General features: G+C 31.6%; 1 protein-coding gene across 2 annotated transcripts in view; it reads right to left on the minus strand.

Annotated features, from left to right (window-relative positions):
* Nucleotides 1-14902, minus strand: part of LOC129231837 (protein O-mannosyl-transferase TMTC1-like) — a 297404-nt gene that overhangs the window by 179266 nt on the left and 103236 nt on the right. For both annotated transcript variants that reach the window (XM_054866219.1, XM_054866218.1), the window contains exon 2: nucleotides 3512-3689. In XM_054866219.1, coding sequence (XP_054722194.1) covers nucleotides 3512-3689 — 178 coding nt within the window. The remainder of the gene's footprint in view (nucleotides 1-3511; nucleotides 3690-14902) is intronic.

Here is a 14902-nt window from a genome sequence, read left to right on the forward strand (position 1 = left end):
GATATAAATGTAAGCAAAACTGTAACTTTTAGCAATGAATTGTGCATTGTGCGTAGAAATTTAAAACAGGCTAGACGTGCAGAAAAACCTTGATTTAACGATTTTCCCTGGGTTAGCGAGAAAAAAACGTAATAAGTGGGGAAAATGCTATGCAGCGTCGACCTACTATAACAGCATTTAAATATAAGTTCGTTCAATGGAAAAAAAAATAATTGCAACATATTTTTCATACATAAATTAACTTTATACGGGATAAAACGTAAAATTTAACGGAGCAAAAGGTTGGTAAATTTTCCAGAAAAATATATACATTTTTTTAATTTTAATCTCAGGAACAAATGACTGAGACTCTATGACTGAAAGGGTTTGTAAGATGTTTTTGCGAATTATCGGCTTAAAAAAAGTTTAAAGCCCTTTAATCTTTTCACGGCAGCAACAAACGAGAAGCAAATATTCATTCGATTTCCACATCTTCCATTTTACCACCAATTTCTGACAACTCCACTAATGTAAATCAATAGAAAAATTAAAAAAAAAAAATTACCTTTTTTGGGTTAAAACATTAAAACCAAGAATATCGGGAATGAAGAAATGTAATGTACACGAAAAATTGCACTAATAGCATTTGTAAAGATTTGGGACCGATGAGAAAAACTTTAAATGCAGGAGACATTAAATAGAGGTTCAACGATGTTTAATTTAAAAAAAAGGGATTGTTTCAAAAATTCAATGCTTGATTGCGAAAGGTTTTAAATTAGAATTTCTCAGAAACAAAGTTAATTTTCATATTAGTTTTTGATTAATCCGTCAAGCAAAAGCCATAACTGCAACAATGGTGGACAAAACCAACCCGTCATGCTTTCGTGTGATACGTATGGCTATGTGGAGAGGTTTTTTCAATAATCAACTTTTTAGGCAGCGGCTGTTAACTTCTGGCTTGTTTGTAGCTCACGTTTTATAGTGCTGAACCTTGAGAAAAACTAATTTGTGCTTTTTACTTTTGTACTTTTTTTTATTTGATGCTAATGTAGCAAAATACCCATTTATGCTTGATGAAACTTACAATTTTATATAAATGAAATAAATGCATGAGTTCACTGTATTTTTCTTTTTTTTGCATAGTAATATAATAGCATAATTTCTATTATAACCATTAAATCATCAGGTTTCTTTTGATATATCGTCGCCTCAGAGCAACCGTAGAACATCTAATCCCAGAAACAACAGTGTGATATCCTACTGTTGTTCTGAGGCGACGATATAGTTAAATCCAAAATCATACTCTACGTAGTGGGACGAAATCACATGTTGGTCGATTTTGCTCAATCTACTCTAAGAAATGAATTTTAATGTAATGATTTTAAAAGTTGTAAATGATTGTACTTCAGTAACATTACGTTTGTATGTCTAAAGAAATTATATTTAAAAAATTATATAGAAACCACCTTAGAGACACATACAGAGTTGAATATTAACTCTAAAACTGAGTGTTCTGTGTCTATAGAAGCATTAAAGAAAAATGTGTAGAAACTCGTAAAAACGTGTGGAGTTTAAAATTTCGCCATTACCATTGAAAGTGTAGGAGGGGGAAACTGACATTGTAATATCTGCACTTTACAAATTTTGAGGGAAAAAAGGAAATATATGAAATAAGAAAACTAGCAGGCAAATGAAGTAAAGAAAAACATGAAAAGGGGGCAGGGGCCAAAGCGTTCAAAGAAATTACCCTATTACATTGATGAAACAAATTAAAAGAAAAACCTCGCTCAGAGTACACAAAAAAAAAAAAAAAAAAAAAAAAAAAAAAAGACAATTAGTAGAAATTTCTTGAATGGAGACCATCCAAATGTGACAAATCAGTTGATGATGACCAAGATGAAGACGAATCCTCATTTTTATAATGATTTATTTTCATTATTCAATGGATAGCGAGAAGGTGGAGTCAGTGCACTAAATGTAGAGGGTGTGGAATGATGCTTGTGTTGAATTGTTAGGAAGAAGATGACTCTCCTTCGGTTCCAATTTTTCTTGTGATAGCAACTTTTTCTAGTGCAATCACATAAGCATCATTATTTTGCGTTCCTGATGCAATTAATGCTGTTTTTACTACAATATTCGAATGAACTTTCTTTAGCAAAGGTTTAGCCCGTTTTACTTATTATGCCCGTTTTAATCACTCATCGTACAAAACCGCTGCTTTGTAAAGGCTGAAAAAAAAAAGCAAAAAACTGAATGAATATCCACATAAATGTTTTTAAACTCGGAAAATTTCTTCTTAAACGCATATATTTAAAATAAATTTGCAAAAAAAATGATGCAAAAGGTTTGTATCTGTTGAATGTTAATAGCGAAAATACATCAACAAATCAAAATGTTTTACAGATATCGCTACAAAACTTCAACAGTCTTAACAGTAATCTCCTTGAGAATCAACACGCCTCTCTAGACAAGTTTTCCATACATTGTACGTTTCATGAAAGTTAGTCAACATAGCATTTTTAAGTGCACGAGGGCAAAACGACTTAGACAGCATCTAGAGCTATGGTTGCCTTCTCTAAAAGGCGACCTTAATCTGAGAAAAAGGAAAAAATGTGTAGCTTTAAACTCGGTGTTGTAGAGAGGTTGAGAAATCGTTGTGATGACATTTTTCGTCAGGAACTCTAACCATGAAGCAGTCGTAAAACGCCGCTGATGAAACTCATGATGAAACTTCTCACCGGTGGCAACTTTTAGTGGCAATTGGTTGACCCTTCTGTCCAATCTTTTCCACAAAATTTTAATGTTTAACTTTGCTCAATGCTTTGCTGTATTTTGAATTGCACGCGTGCTCTAAAGGAAGTTTCATTTGCTGACTTTCAAGGAGCGTACGGAGTGTAGAAGACTCGGCTGCTTAAGTGTGTGGATACTCCAGGACCATAATTTGAAGACTACTAAAGTTAAGCAGCGATATCAGAAAACATTTTGATCTGCGGATTTACTCTTATTGCTTAAAATACATACCGTATATAGCTAATAATTTAACTTTTTGTTTGGGTTTTCGAAATGGCTGCTGGAGTTCGTAAAGGTAATTCTAACCACTGTAATATGGACACTTGTTTAACAGTAAAAATATTTACTTTGCATTCAATGAAATATTTCTTTAATAAACGAGTTGAAAAAATAAAATTCAATTGAACTTAATGAAAAATTATGTTTAATGTTTGCTTTTCATAATAAAGTGAAAAACTTGAATAAAAAAAGTAATTTAGTTATGAGGTGCCTGTGCACAGATTTCGGTCTATAATGAAATTGCACTAAATTCCATCTTCTAAAACTGTATTCACTAAAAAATCTTCCCAATCGAAAATAAAAAATAAAAAAATAAATTTATAAAGATTACCATAAGTATTCATTGGCATGCTCACGCATCTCATCATAAGTAAAATATAAAACCTTAAAAAAATATATTAAAATAAGTACTCTATCGCAAAATATATTACGTGATAAATGGATCTGCGTGATAAATACTTACCGCTTCAGTATGTATGGGATGTGTGGCAAAAAATAGCGCAGCAATGACAGTGTCTTCTCGGGACCATCTGAGCACTTCAAAGCAAAGAATAGTCACCAGTAAAGAAACAGAAATGTGTAAGCAGACGTTGACGCAGTGGTAACTCCAGGCAGACAAACCAAAAAACACGTGGTTTAACCTAAAAAGGAAAAAAAAAAAGTTTAGCTATAGATTCAATAACGATTTTGTGGATTATATTTTGTTTGATTTAAAAAGCATTTGGGTACTCTACCTTCACAGTAAGTGCAATTGTGAGTTGCACTATTTATGCTTAAATAGGTGATAAGTTTAACACTAGAAAGACGGCGTTTTGCGTATACCTAGAAAGACTAGCAGCGGTCATTTTGACCGCCATACTTAAAATATCGGAAATTTCCTCCTTTCGAGATTTTTAACCATAGAAAAGATTTGTTTCAACATGTCAGAGTTTAATTTAACAATTTAATCGTAATATAGTCTGCAAATAAGTCTCAGATAGCTTTTTTTTTTAATTTTATGTTCGATCAAGTGAAATACACATGCTTTACACAATTGGCATTGAGAACGAGCAAGTTTGTACAAAAAAGAGGAAATTTTCTTAGCATGTAATAACTAACAAGTACTATACTCAACCATGCATGTGTTTGGTTTAAAAAATATCTAAATCGCAAGATACCGTACATTACTATCTTTTACAGTATTTCAAAATGCTTATGTTATCAGGTCACCTGTATATTAGCCATTAACAGTTTTTTTTTTTTTTTTGGCAATCAGAACAAATGCTCGTAAATTTATTTCCGCATAGTTTAATTTCACACTATTTTAATCTTTTTCCTGAGGTATATACTTATGTATATTTAGCAAAATTGATCAGTGGAGGTGACTTGGAGGAAATTAGAGAAATAGGAGTTCTGTTTTTTGAAATTTTCCCCTTTTCTTTAGGTGTCGGACCCTTTTCCCTTTTTCTTTCACTGCTTTTTGTAGTTTGAGCATCAGTTTTTAGTAGCGAGGTTTCTTCTGATTCTAACTCAGAAGAACAACCCTTTTATGCAAATCTAGGCGCCGAAAAGTATTCGCAATAATCTCATGAACGCGAACTATTCTCATCGCTAGGAATATATTTCCCTTTAGATAAGTCACACTGTTCATTCGAACCATAATCTGTTTTAGATAAATCTGCAACAGTTTCAGGAATTAATGTTCCTCTAAGTTTTGCTTGTCAACGGTTCTTTTCTACATTATGAAGATAATTATGTGACTGAGAACTTCATTATCATCGAAGAAAATAAACGTCAATGCTTCAAGCAAAGCACATGTTTTGGTGCACAAAAGAATTCCAGCAAACATTTTTGGAATTTACCTGTTTATATTCACTTCTTTTTAGACCGAAAGTAGTTTCACGTGTCCAGTTACATGCTTTTCAAATTTACCTTTCTCAACTTTCCCCTCTGTGCAGATAGCAGAAAACTGAAACCATGAAACCAGCAGGTGTTTCGCATTTTCCTTTCGCATTTCAAAGAATTAAACCTGACCAGCAGGTACTACTCAAGCTCAAAAGAACATTACTCACCCTGACAATTAACAATAGTCCATAGTACACACAACTGATAAGAGAAAAGAAGAAAACGGATGCATAAAGAAAGGTTCACTAGCGGTCAAAATGACCGTAGTCAGTCTTTCTAGGTATAAACATTTATGGCGACTATAATAATAATCCTAAAGAAGAAAAAACTACTGTTGTAAGATCCTAATAAATAATTAGGAAAAGTCAATGAAGGAAAAAGAGTTTGAAAATTAAACGCAGCAAATATGAGCATTTGAAAATCGTTTGCGGTCAAAATGACCGCTTCCGTCTTTCTAGTGTTAACCTCAGATTAAGCTTGACTACAGGCAAATATCTAATAGCTTATTACATCATCCAGACACTGTTCTTTTTAAATATCATAAGTCTCGATTATCAACAGCAAAGTTAAAGGTAGTAAGATGTCTTACACACGAGGCAGCTTAGTTAAATCAACTTTTCTTCTGATTAGCCAAATTTTTTTCGATCAGATGCCCCCTTACACTGTTCCAACTGAAGCGAGTTGAATCAACTAGTTTACTCGTGTATAGAGCGAACGCTTGGCAACGTCCCGAAAATTGAAATTAACTAAAAAGTTGATTTAACTCATCGGGGTCAGAACACTAGCGGCACAAGTGCCTTGTGTGCCGAATGAGTTAAGTGCCGTGTGAAGCATCTCGGACCATTCCGTCACTTTCGTACCTGGTTGCACAACCACCCGTTCGAAGGCTGGTTCAATTAAGTCGCCAAGTGCGCAGGAGACCTAAACCTTTCAAACAAGTTGTAGTTATAGTCAAACTGATAGCCAATTTAATTTTAGCTACCAATGTGAATGTAACGATTAATCTTCAAAGCAACTTGGGCCTCAAAAAAGTTAGAAAAAAAATCCTATTATTATTGTACACGAAAGCTCTTCGGTTTGACAGTAGTTTTAAATGATTCCCCCCCGTCGTTTGGTTTTCATTCGCCTCTAAACTTAGAACGTGTGTGTCATGCCTTCTTTCCGCATGTATACTGCGTAAGATGGTCTATTGAAGAATTCACTCAAACTCTAAAACAACGTGTTTAAAAGATCTAAAAATTTTTACACTGTAAAAACGATTCAGAAACGTTCCTGGAAAATAATGGGCAGCTGATGTGCCCAATTTCAGCCAGTAACATATCTTGAAAAAACCAGGAACGTTTTCTGATAAAAGTCAGTAACGTTTCTGAAATTATAATTGAAACTCTCTATATTATTGGAAAATCTCCCCTATTAAAGCCAATCATGTCTCGGGAACCTTCTAGAAAAATTATGTAGGTTTAATGTTATTGACTAGAGCTTTCTTGATTCAGCAAGAAAGCTCCAGAAGCATTAGAGCAACCATGGCCAAAGCACGCGAAAATGGCAAGCAAGAACCAAGCATAGTCCTTGCCTGCAATTCCTGCGTCGCAAAGCTGCAGATGTCCAATGACTTATTTGTTCCCTTTGGAAACTTAGTCAATCCGGTCAGGAGGTATTCGTACTAAAGAAGATACATCTGATAAACACGCTCAGTCAATCTTTAAACTGGTAGCCAAAAATAGCTTTTACACCATTGGAAAGTCTGCATTCGTGCATCTTTTAGCAATTCAGGAAACTTTGTGGCGAAAATACTGGATTTTACTGGAAAATAGGTCAAAACCTCTGAAATCTCGAAACGTTCCACGGAAATAACCAGTAAAGATCCGAAATTTTTTTTCAGTGTAGAGATATAAAAATACTTCGAGGTGCATCATCTGCCACGTCAAACTACCTGTGTCAAAATTCCTCTAGCTCAGTCACTCCTATGCCAGTCTGATGAGTGCTAATAAGCACGAAACTGCAGTCTTTAGCTGGAATTGACTGAGCGGGCGGTGTATTTCATGTATTTCTACCTTAGCCCTGCCTGTAGGACGGTAACTTACTAAATATACATATGTGTTTTTAAAGCAATGTTTCTAAAATTATACAGTTCTCTAATTTCTTAATTGATGTTTTTAAACCAAGTAAAAAAATAAAAGTTGTTTTTGCTTTATTTTTGCCCCTAGTCATAATTGAATCTCACAATTTATATTTGATTTTCACCTAATGAATAAAACAAAATCAATTTCACTCTTTGTTTGCGCTTGTTTTGAATTTAAAGGATTATAACCGAACGCAAAGCATTCATTTTTGTGTTATCTAGTATTTATTTTAAGCAAGAGTTTTTTGAACAATGCACTTTAATTGATTCCATAGATCCAAGTTCATTTAATTGCTCATTTATGAAGAAAATTCTGTTCGCATACTTGGTTTAAAACTTAATGTAAAATTAATTTACAGAAACTGATTTTTCATTAAAAAAACAAGAGTTCGCATATGCAATAAAAACCAAACATTCCTTCGAATTAAGTTTACATTTATTTGAGCAATTTAATTAAAAGTACTTTATAAATTTTTAACAAAGGAACGTTTGAAGAAGAAACACTAATAATAATAATAATAATAATACATATACCAATAGGAAAAAAATATTTAAAAGTTTTAATTTCACAGTAAGATGAGATTTAAATAAAATGAGATTTAAAGAAGATATTTTTAGATTTTTATTTGTGTTGATTCGAAATGAATGAATTAATTTTCAATGGTTATACTTTCCGTAACATTATTGCATTAGTAAAATTATATTTTTGCTTTGTTATTATTGACGTTTCAACCCATTATTTCTTGTTGCATTAATAATAAAGAGGGTTTTCTCTACGTGCTTATACTACTAAAAATGAATTTTTCCCTTTTGAAATTGTCATTGATTATTTATCTATTTTACATCTATGTTATTTTATTTAGTTTTGCTTACTTCAGTTGTTCTTTTTTTTTTCTGGTCTGTTCTAATAATTAATATGTTATTCCTAAAGCGGCATACATAAATGTGTTTTATTTTTGAAATGTTATATGATTTTAAAGATCCTAATCGAATAATTTGATACCGTAAACTAAATCACATCTTTTACGCAAATAAATAAATAAATAAATAAAATGCATTAATTCTTTATATATACATATATATATATGGAGCCACTGCGACGTGTGTCCGTTTCCTTTTTCAATTGTCAAATAGAATCTGTGTTGAGATGACTTTTAATCATCATTTGATGTATGTGCTTTGGTGGACAAAATTCTTCAGATAATTGTTTCGAGTTTGAATAAATGAGATTTATTTACACTTTCTATTTCAATATTTTAATAAACGTTCACGTTATTTATTTCTTCAAAAACAAACGGTAGGATTTTTTTTTTTTTTTTACATTACCGGGATGGTAACGTAAGGCAAGGTCAACGTAAGACAAAACGACGATAACGATTTACATCGATACAGAATAACAAAAACAATTTACTATAAAGAATGTAATAAGCATGGATTTATTGGTCATTTAACCCAAAATAAGATTATAAATTTTATAACATTAAAAAATATTCAAGTCTTTTGTTAATTTCTAAATATATTTATGCGCATGTATTATATTTATGTGTAGCAAGCAAAATGCATTAAAATACTAAGTTTTAGTACACTGATTTATATAACCTATAATCTGAACAAAAGTTTTGATTTGAAGTAAAAGAAAATATCTATTGAAGAAGATAGCATTGTCTCATCATTGAGTTTTTTTTTTTTTCCATCATTTTTATTTATCCCTTTCTAGTTTTTTTACGTATTAGACAGCATTTAGAACGTAATTGGACGAAGGGTTAAAAGTATTGCAGTTTCAGGAGGACAATTAAGGATTTTTTTCCATGTTTTTCGCTGTGTGACAAAAGAAAGAATAGCGAAACGTCTCTAGATGTCGTCAAGTAATGGAAAAATAAATATTTTGTCGTTAATTTCTATTTTGTAGATTAAGACGTTACCAAAAAAAAAAAATGGTTGAGATCTTTACGGAACTTTGCTTCGTCCAGCCGACGCAAGTCTGCCTTCAACTAATTATCGCGTTAACGCGAAAAATTTGTGATGCTAAATAGACCATTGAAAGCATCAATCTATTTTAGAGAGAAAAAATTTGCATAAAAAACGAGTCAAGGATTGTTGAGTATCCAGATTTAATTACCTGCCACTCCAATAAGGTTAAAACAAATGAATTTTACGCCGAAAAAACAGTCAGAATGCTTAACAAATGGGTTAAATAAAATGAAATTTAGTTTCGAGAAAGAAATTTATAAAAACTGGTTAGTTGCTGTTGTTCTGATGGTTTCGACTTTTTATTTTTCCAAGCGAGAAAGCAAATTTAAATTTTATTCTTAGCTTCTAAAGAATGTGTTATAAATAAAGTAATTAAAACTTGCACAACACACATAAAAATGATTGCATTCTACCATTATGAACGTCGGCTATATTTTAGATTAGAAAAAAAGTAATTCATTGGGTTATTTACTTTTTTATCATGTTTTACAGTCATGTCAGACAGAAATGTTATAGTCCCGTATATCAATAGAACATTTTCTTAAACCTCTACAAAAGTGCTATTGAAAATAGTACATTATTTGAACAAGAATTCTGCCAAATGCTGTTTTTTAATGTTTTTAGTAACTGAAAATAGAAAAAAAGTTTTTGTTACTAAGTTTGCTAAAAACATCATATTACAGCATTTGGTAGAAACTTCAAAGCTGCTGCGGCAGAAAGTGTCCAAATATTTTAAATGTGCACTTAGCTCCAACATTAGCACTTTTTCCTCATTACCCTCCATCGAAATTAGAAAAAAAAGGTATTTTCGGCCCTTTCTTATGTGAAGTCGATCTAACTTGTTCTATTCATCTGTAATAATGATTGTTTTTCCTACCACATTTTTTTTCTTTTACTTTTTTTTATGTTGGCGAATTCAGAACAGCGTGCAGTTGTAAAATTTCGATTTCCAATGCATTTATTCCACCGGTACTTTCACTGTGCGAAACTATTTTTGAAGTCATATTTAGAAAGGCTGACATCTCTTCCCTTGTTTTTTCTTGACTTATTAATGTTACAAAATCGGTGTAAGCAGTGTTCGTCAAAAAAAAAAAAATAATAATAATTAAATAAATAAATAATAATAGAAAGAATATAACGATTTTCTTAGGATGATTATCCCACCATGACAACGCGGTTGAACACACTGCCATCTCGTTTAGCCAGTTTTTGGCTAAAACTGGGATGGTTTCGCTGTCGCATGCACTGGTCAGACTCGTTTCATGTGACTTTTTCTTATTTTCGCGACTAAGGAGAGACTTACACCGATTTGGCAACATTAAAGACGTTAAGAAAGAAATAAGGAAAGTGCTGTCAGTCATTTGTAAATATGACTTCAAAAATAGTTTAGGATAGTGAAAGTACCGGTGGGTCAAATGTATTAGTCGCAATGGATAGTATTTTGCCGTCGATAATGTTGTCGTTGAAAATTTTTGTAAATATGTAATTTATTCTAAAAAAATCCGCATGTTTTGAAAAAGGTGGGAGGGGCATCTTCTCATACAGTTCAATATCCATCTAACAATAATCATCGAACAGGCGAAAAAAAAACATCAAATATTAATTAAAGATCAGGGTGCGTTTTCGCAAGATCTAATTGCTTGAATTTATCCGGACCCATGTTTTCGGAAGAATAATTATTTATTTATTTTCTTTCCTTGTTCTAGTTAAATACATAAAAGAGTGGAACCGCAGGCCATCTCTATCGAACAAGGACATTATTTTGAGTACGTTAAACGAGTGGGGGGAAAAATTCTATCGATTTTGTTCATCGATTATCTATCTTTTCCCTCTACAAGCTATATCATTCACAAGAACTTTAAAAATTGAAATTGTGGATAAAATAGGATAAGCTATAAATGTTGTAACAGAATATAATAATCTCGAATCTGGGGTTAAAAAGAATGTACGAATCATGATTATATTTCAAAACTGGAGGATTAAATTTGGACTCCACATAATATAACCTTTGCCAAATATTTTTAGCCCCTCCTCCCCTACCTTTACGTTCAATGACATAAAATGTGTTTTGTATGAGTATTATTTACCGAAGAGAACTTTAATTTTAAAAAAAGAAGCATTATGACTGAATTTAAAAAAAATGATACAGAAAACTTAGAGATCATTTTTTTACCATACTATTTTGAAAAATTGCCTTTAGTTTTAGACAGTAAAACTAACGTGTATGATCAGCAAGAAAGCTAACATTAATGAAATTGTAACTTGAACAACAGCTTCTAATTTAAATATACAACTAGAGAAATCCGCCCACTGCTCGCTTCCCCCGTCTACTCCAGTCCTTCTTTTTAGCTTGGGACTTCGAGTTATCGAAAGTTGACTGTATAGATATAATATACATATATAGGGCCAAAAAGTTTCTTTTACATAATACACAAACAAAAAGGAATCCATTTATACATCATAATTATCGTGCCCTTATAAGCACATAAAATTTCAAATATGTAATTCATTTCTCTCTGTTTCATCCTTAGAGTATTCCATTAATTGGAACGAAAGTATTGAAGAGGAAGGGGAGCTAAAAAAGAATCCTCATTCATTCAATCTTATTTATTGACAAGCGTTACCTATTTATAATACAACTGGAACAAATCTAGAGCGAAAGAAATGCAGTTTTCTTTCTAAATGCTTATTTAAAGTTCTGCTTTGGACAAATCGCACGGCATTGTGCGTGACAATCCATACATATCTCGCTCGTACTTAGCATGGAAGTTTCTCAAACACGGTTGATGCTTTGACATTAATTTGCATGCCTAAACCGATTTTTCGGCTCTTATTTTTCTGGCTGAAACTAGTTTTTCCGATCAAATTCGCTTAAGTATTCATTGGTGGGAAGTGTCCTGCTTTCTTTAACGGATTTCGGTTTAAATAGGTAAAAATAAACAGGTTTCTGAATATTTTCAAAAGCGAAGGGGATATGTTTCTTTGTAATTAAATATCGATCTAGACATGTAGTTACATTGTGTCGAAATGGTACATGCAACGCTAACATGATAATTACTCCATAAGTTAAAATTCTTTCAGCTAATCAAATCGGCATTTTGTTCTGGTTCTGTTATGTGGTATGCAGAAAAACTGGGACTGTATGTATGTTTAAGTAGGGAATATTGAAATATTTACAATTTGGAAGAAAGCAGTTTCCTTGAGATAAAAATATCATGTCTTAAATCGTTATTATTTAATATCTTAGAGTTCATTCAATTAAAATAATGACAATTATAATAATAAAAAAATAAGTAATGATAATAACTTGCTGACCCTTGGAAAACATTCACGCTCGGCCGAAGAAATTTAAATACTCGGGTTTTTGTTTTTAATAAAAACAAAAACATGATTTGTTTCCTTGTTTTTCGCTGATAGCTGTGAACGCACATTAAAAATGCTTTACTTTTGAAACTTGATGAGGTTTAAACAGTTATGGTGTAGCTTTAAAAAAACACTTTTGAGAAATTATGTGTATGATACTGCGCTTTACTAATGTTAGAAAAAAGTTTTTTTTTCCGAATTCAATGCAGCAACACAATTGTTGTTCAGAATACTATCCCCAATAATTAGGAACATACATTCCTAAAAATGTATATCAGAATTCCACTGGGGAAAACTAGACATTGAGAACTACAGTTTATGTGTCATGGGAGGATTGATTCCATGACCTGCATATTATTATAAGGACGCCCTTACTAACTGATCTATCGAGCTTTCATTTCAGGAAAATATACACTGAAGCAATGCGTAATGAAACAAAAAATTGAAGTCGATGCCTCTGTTTTGTTAACATATCTTTAAAAACTCATACCGCGATTTAAAAAGTTAAAATTAATGTCGTATTTTTTGGTTTTAACTGGTCTGGTTCTGCTCACAACGGAACTGCAGTTCCAAATTTTGCAATGAGTTTTGAACTATTCGGGAAAATTTGGATCAAAATAAAGCTGAAAATTTCATTAAATTAGTCTTATTTGGCAAATGGTTATTTGGACTCACGATCTTCACATATTTAGCACGACGCTTTAACAAAATTAGCCGGTATACATTCATTTTGGGAAGCTATGAATGAAACAACGCGTAATAATAATAATAATAATAATAACAGAAATGATATAATTTTTCGGGAAAACAAACAAAATGTGAATTGTCTCTTTTTTTCTCGCCAAAATCAGTAGAAAAATGAAATGATGCCTTACTTATGTAGTTTGATAAAGTATTGAAGGAGTTATATGGCGTTGTTACAAATAATAATAATAATAATAATAATAATAATAATAATAATAATAATAATTAATAAAAAACCATTTTGAAAAATAATATAAATGAGTCTGTTACTCCAGTAGTTCAGATACCACTTTTATTTTGCCTCGGGATATTCACCAGTACAGTTAATTTAGATTAAGCAAAAGTGGCTCTCTAAATCTCTGCAGAAAGTACATAAATTAGCCTAAATATTTTCTTTTTACTAATTTTCATCAGTGAAAGTTAATAAATTTATAGAGTGTCTTGAATAATAAAAATATTTCATTTTTCTAAATTTTAATGCGTTTTGCTAAAACTCAACTAAATATGAAGCAAAGTTTTTTGTTAAAAATGAAAAGCTACGCCGTGGAAATAAAACTGTAACCTTTTCGAATAGCTTTTGGATTGCCCGAGTGTTTATAAACTAAAATTGCTATATATATATATATATATATATATATATATATATATATATATATATATATATATATATATATATAAAGTGTATATTAAGTCAATTTTGAGACGTTAGCACATTTAGTTACTAAAAACTTGGATAATTCAACCAAAATACCAAAATTACAATAATGCAGTATCAAAACGAATCTTGAACAACAAGAAAGAAAATATTGCAACAGAAAGTTGCCCATAGTTTTTTTTTAATAACTTTTTTTTTTACATTTTTCCTTATTTCTAGAAATAAATCAAAGTGCACTTAGTAAGTTATTCCTCTAAACCGACGATACAATGAGTGGCTTCTGAGAGATAGTGACAAAAGGCCGTGTTGATATAAAGGTTATGGATATAGATTGAATAATCAGGAAATGAAAATCCACTTCATTTGCGTGCCATGAACGAAACTATTAAGATAATTACACATTCGAAAGTCTCCAGCAGAATAATTATCAAGATTCCCAAATGCATATTTACCACTCGTGCGATAGAGTACAGCAATCAGCGGCAACTACTTCTCTTCTACAATGCAATGCTGAGCTCCGGAAAACGGAGAAAATGATTCTTGTTGAAAATTTCTAAGACGCAATGACAAGCTTTGGGCTTTTACCTGTCAATAATAAGCTGCTATCTCCACATCGTTTTGTTAGGTAGATTCAGACCTTCGACATTTTCCATGGGTGTAAAATAATGCTTAAGAAACTTGGATCTGTTTATATCTACTTCTGGTCCTGTTTCTTTAATATCAAATGCTTAAAAAAAAATTTTTTTGCCATACTTTATCTCGTTCTTTTATTTACATTTATTTCTTGTAACTTAGCGAATTTCAAATTATAACTATTCCACAAAGATTATTCTATTATGAGCACATTGATCCTAAAACCTTTATGTTCAGAAGAAAAAAAAAATATTGGACGATTACAAATATTTTTAGAAAGATAACTAAACTATTAGAGTGTAGGATATACTAGACAACTTTTTAAAAATCTGATGCATAGGAGGGCCAATAGCATTTTACAATGGAACTTTTAAAACAATTATTTCAATATTTTTGTTTCTTTAAAGAGGTATCAATTTATCTGTACTGCCGTCATCACATTAAAATTTAAAACTTAGGTGTTATGGCGCGGATCAGACATT

Source organism: Uloborus diversus, chromosome 10, assembly GCF_026930045.1.
Source record: "Uloborus diversus isolate 005 chromosome 10, Udiv.v.3.1, whole genome shotgun sequence".
Lineage (NCBI taxonomy): Eukaryota > Metazoa > Arthropoda > Arachnida > Araneae > Uloboridae > Uloborus > Uloborus diversus.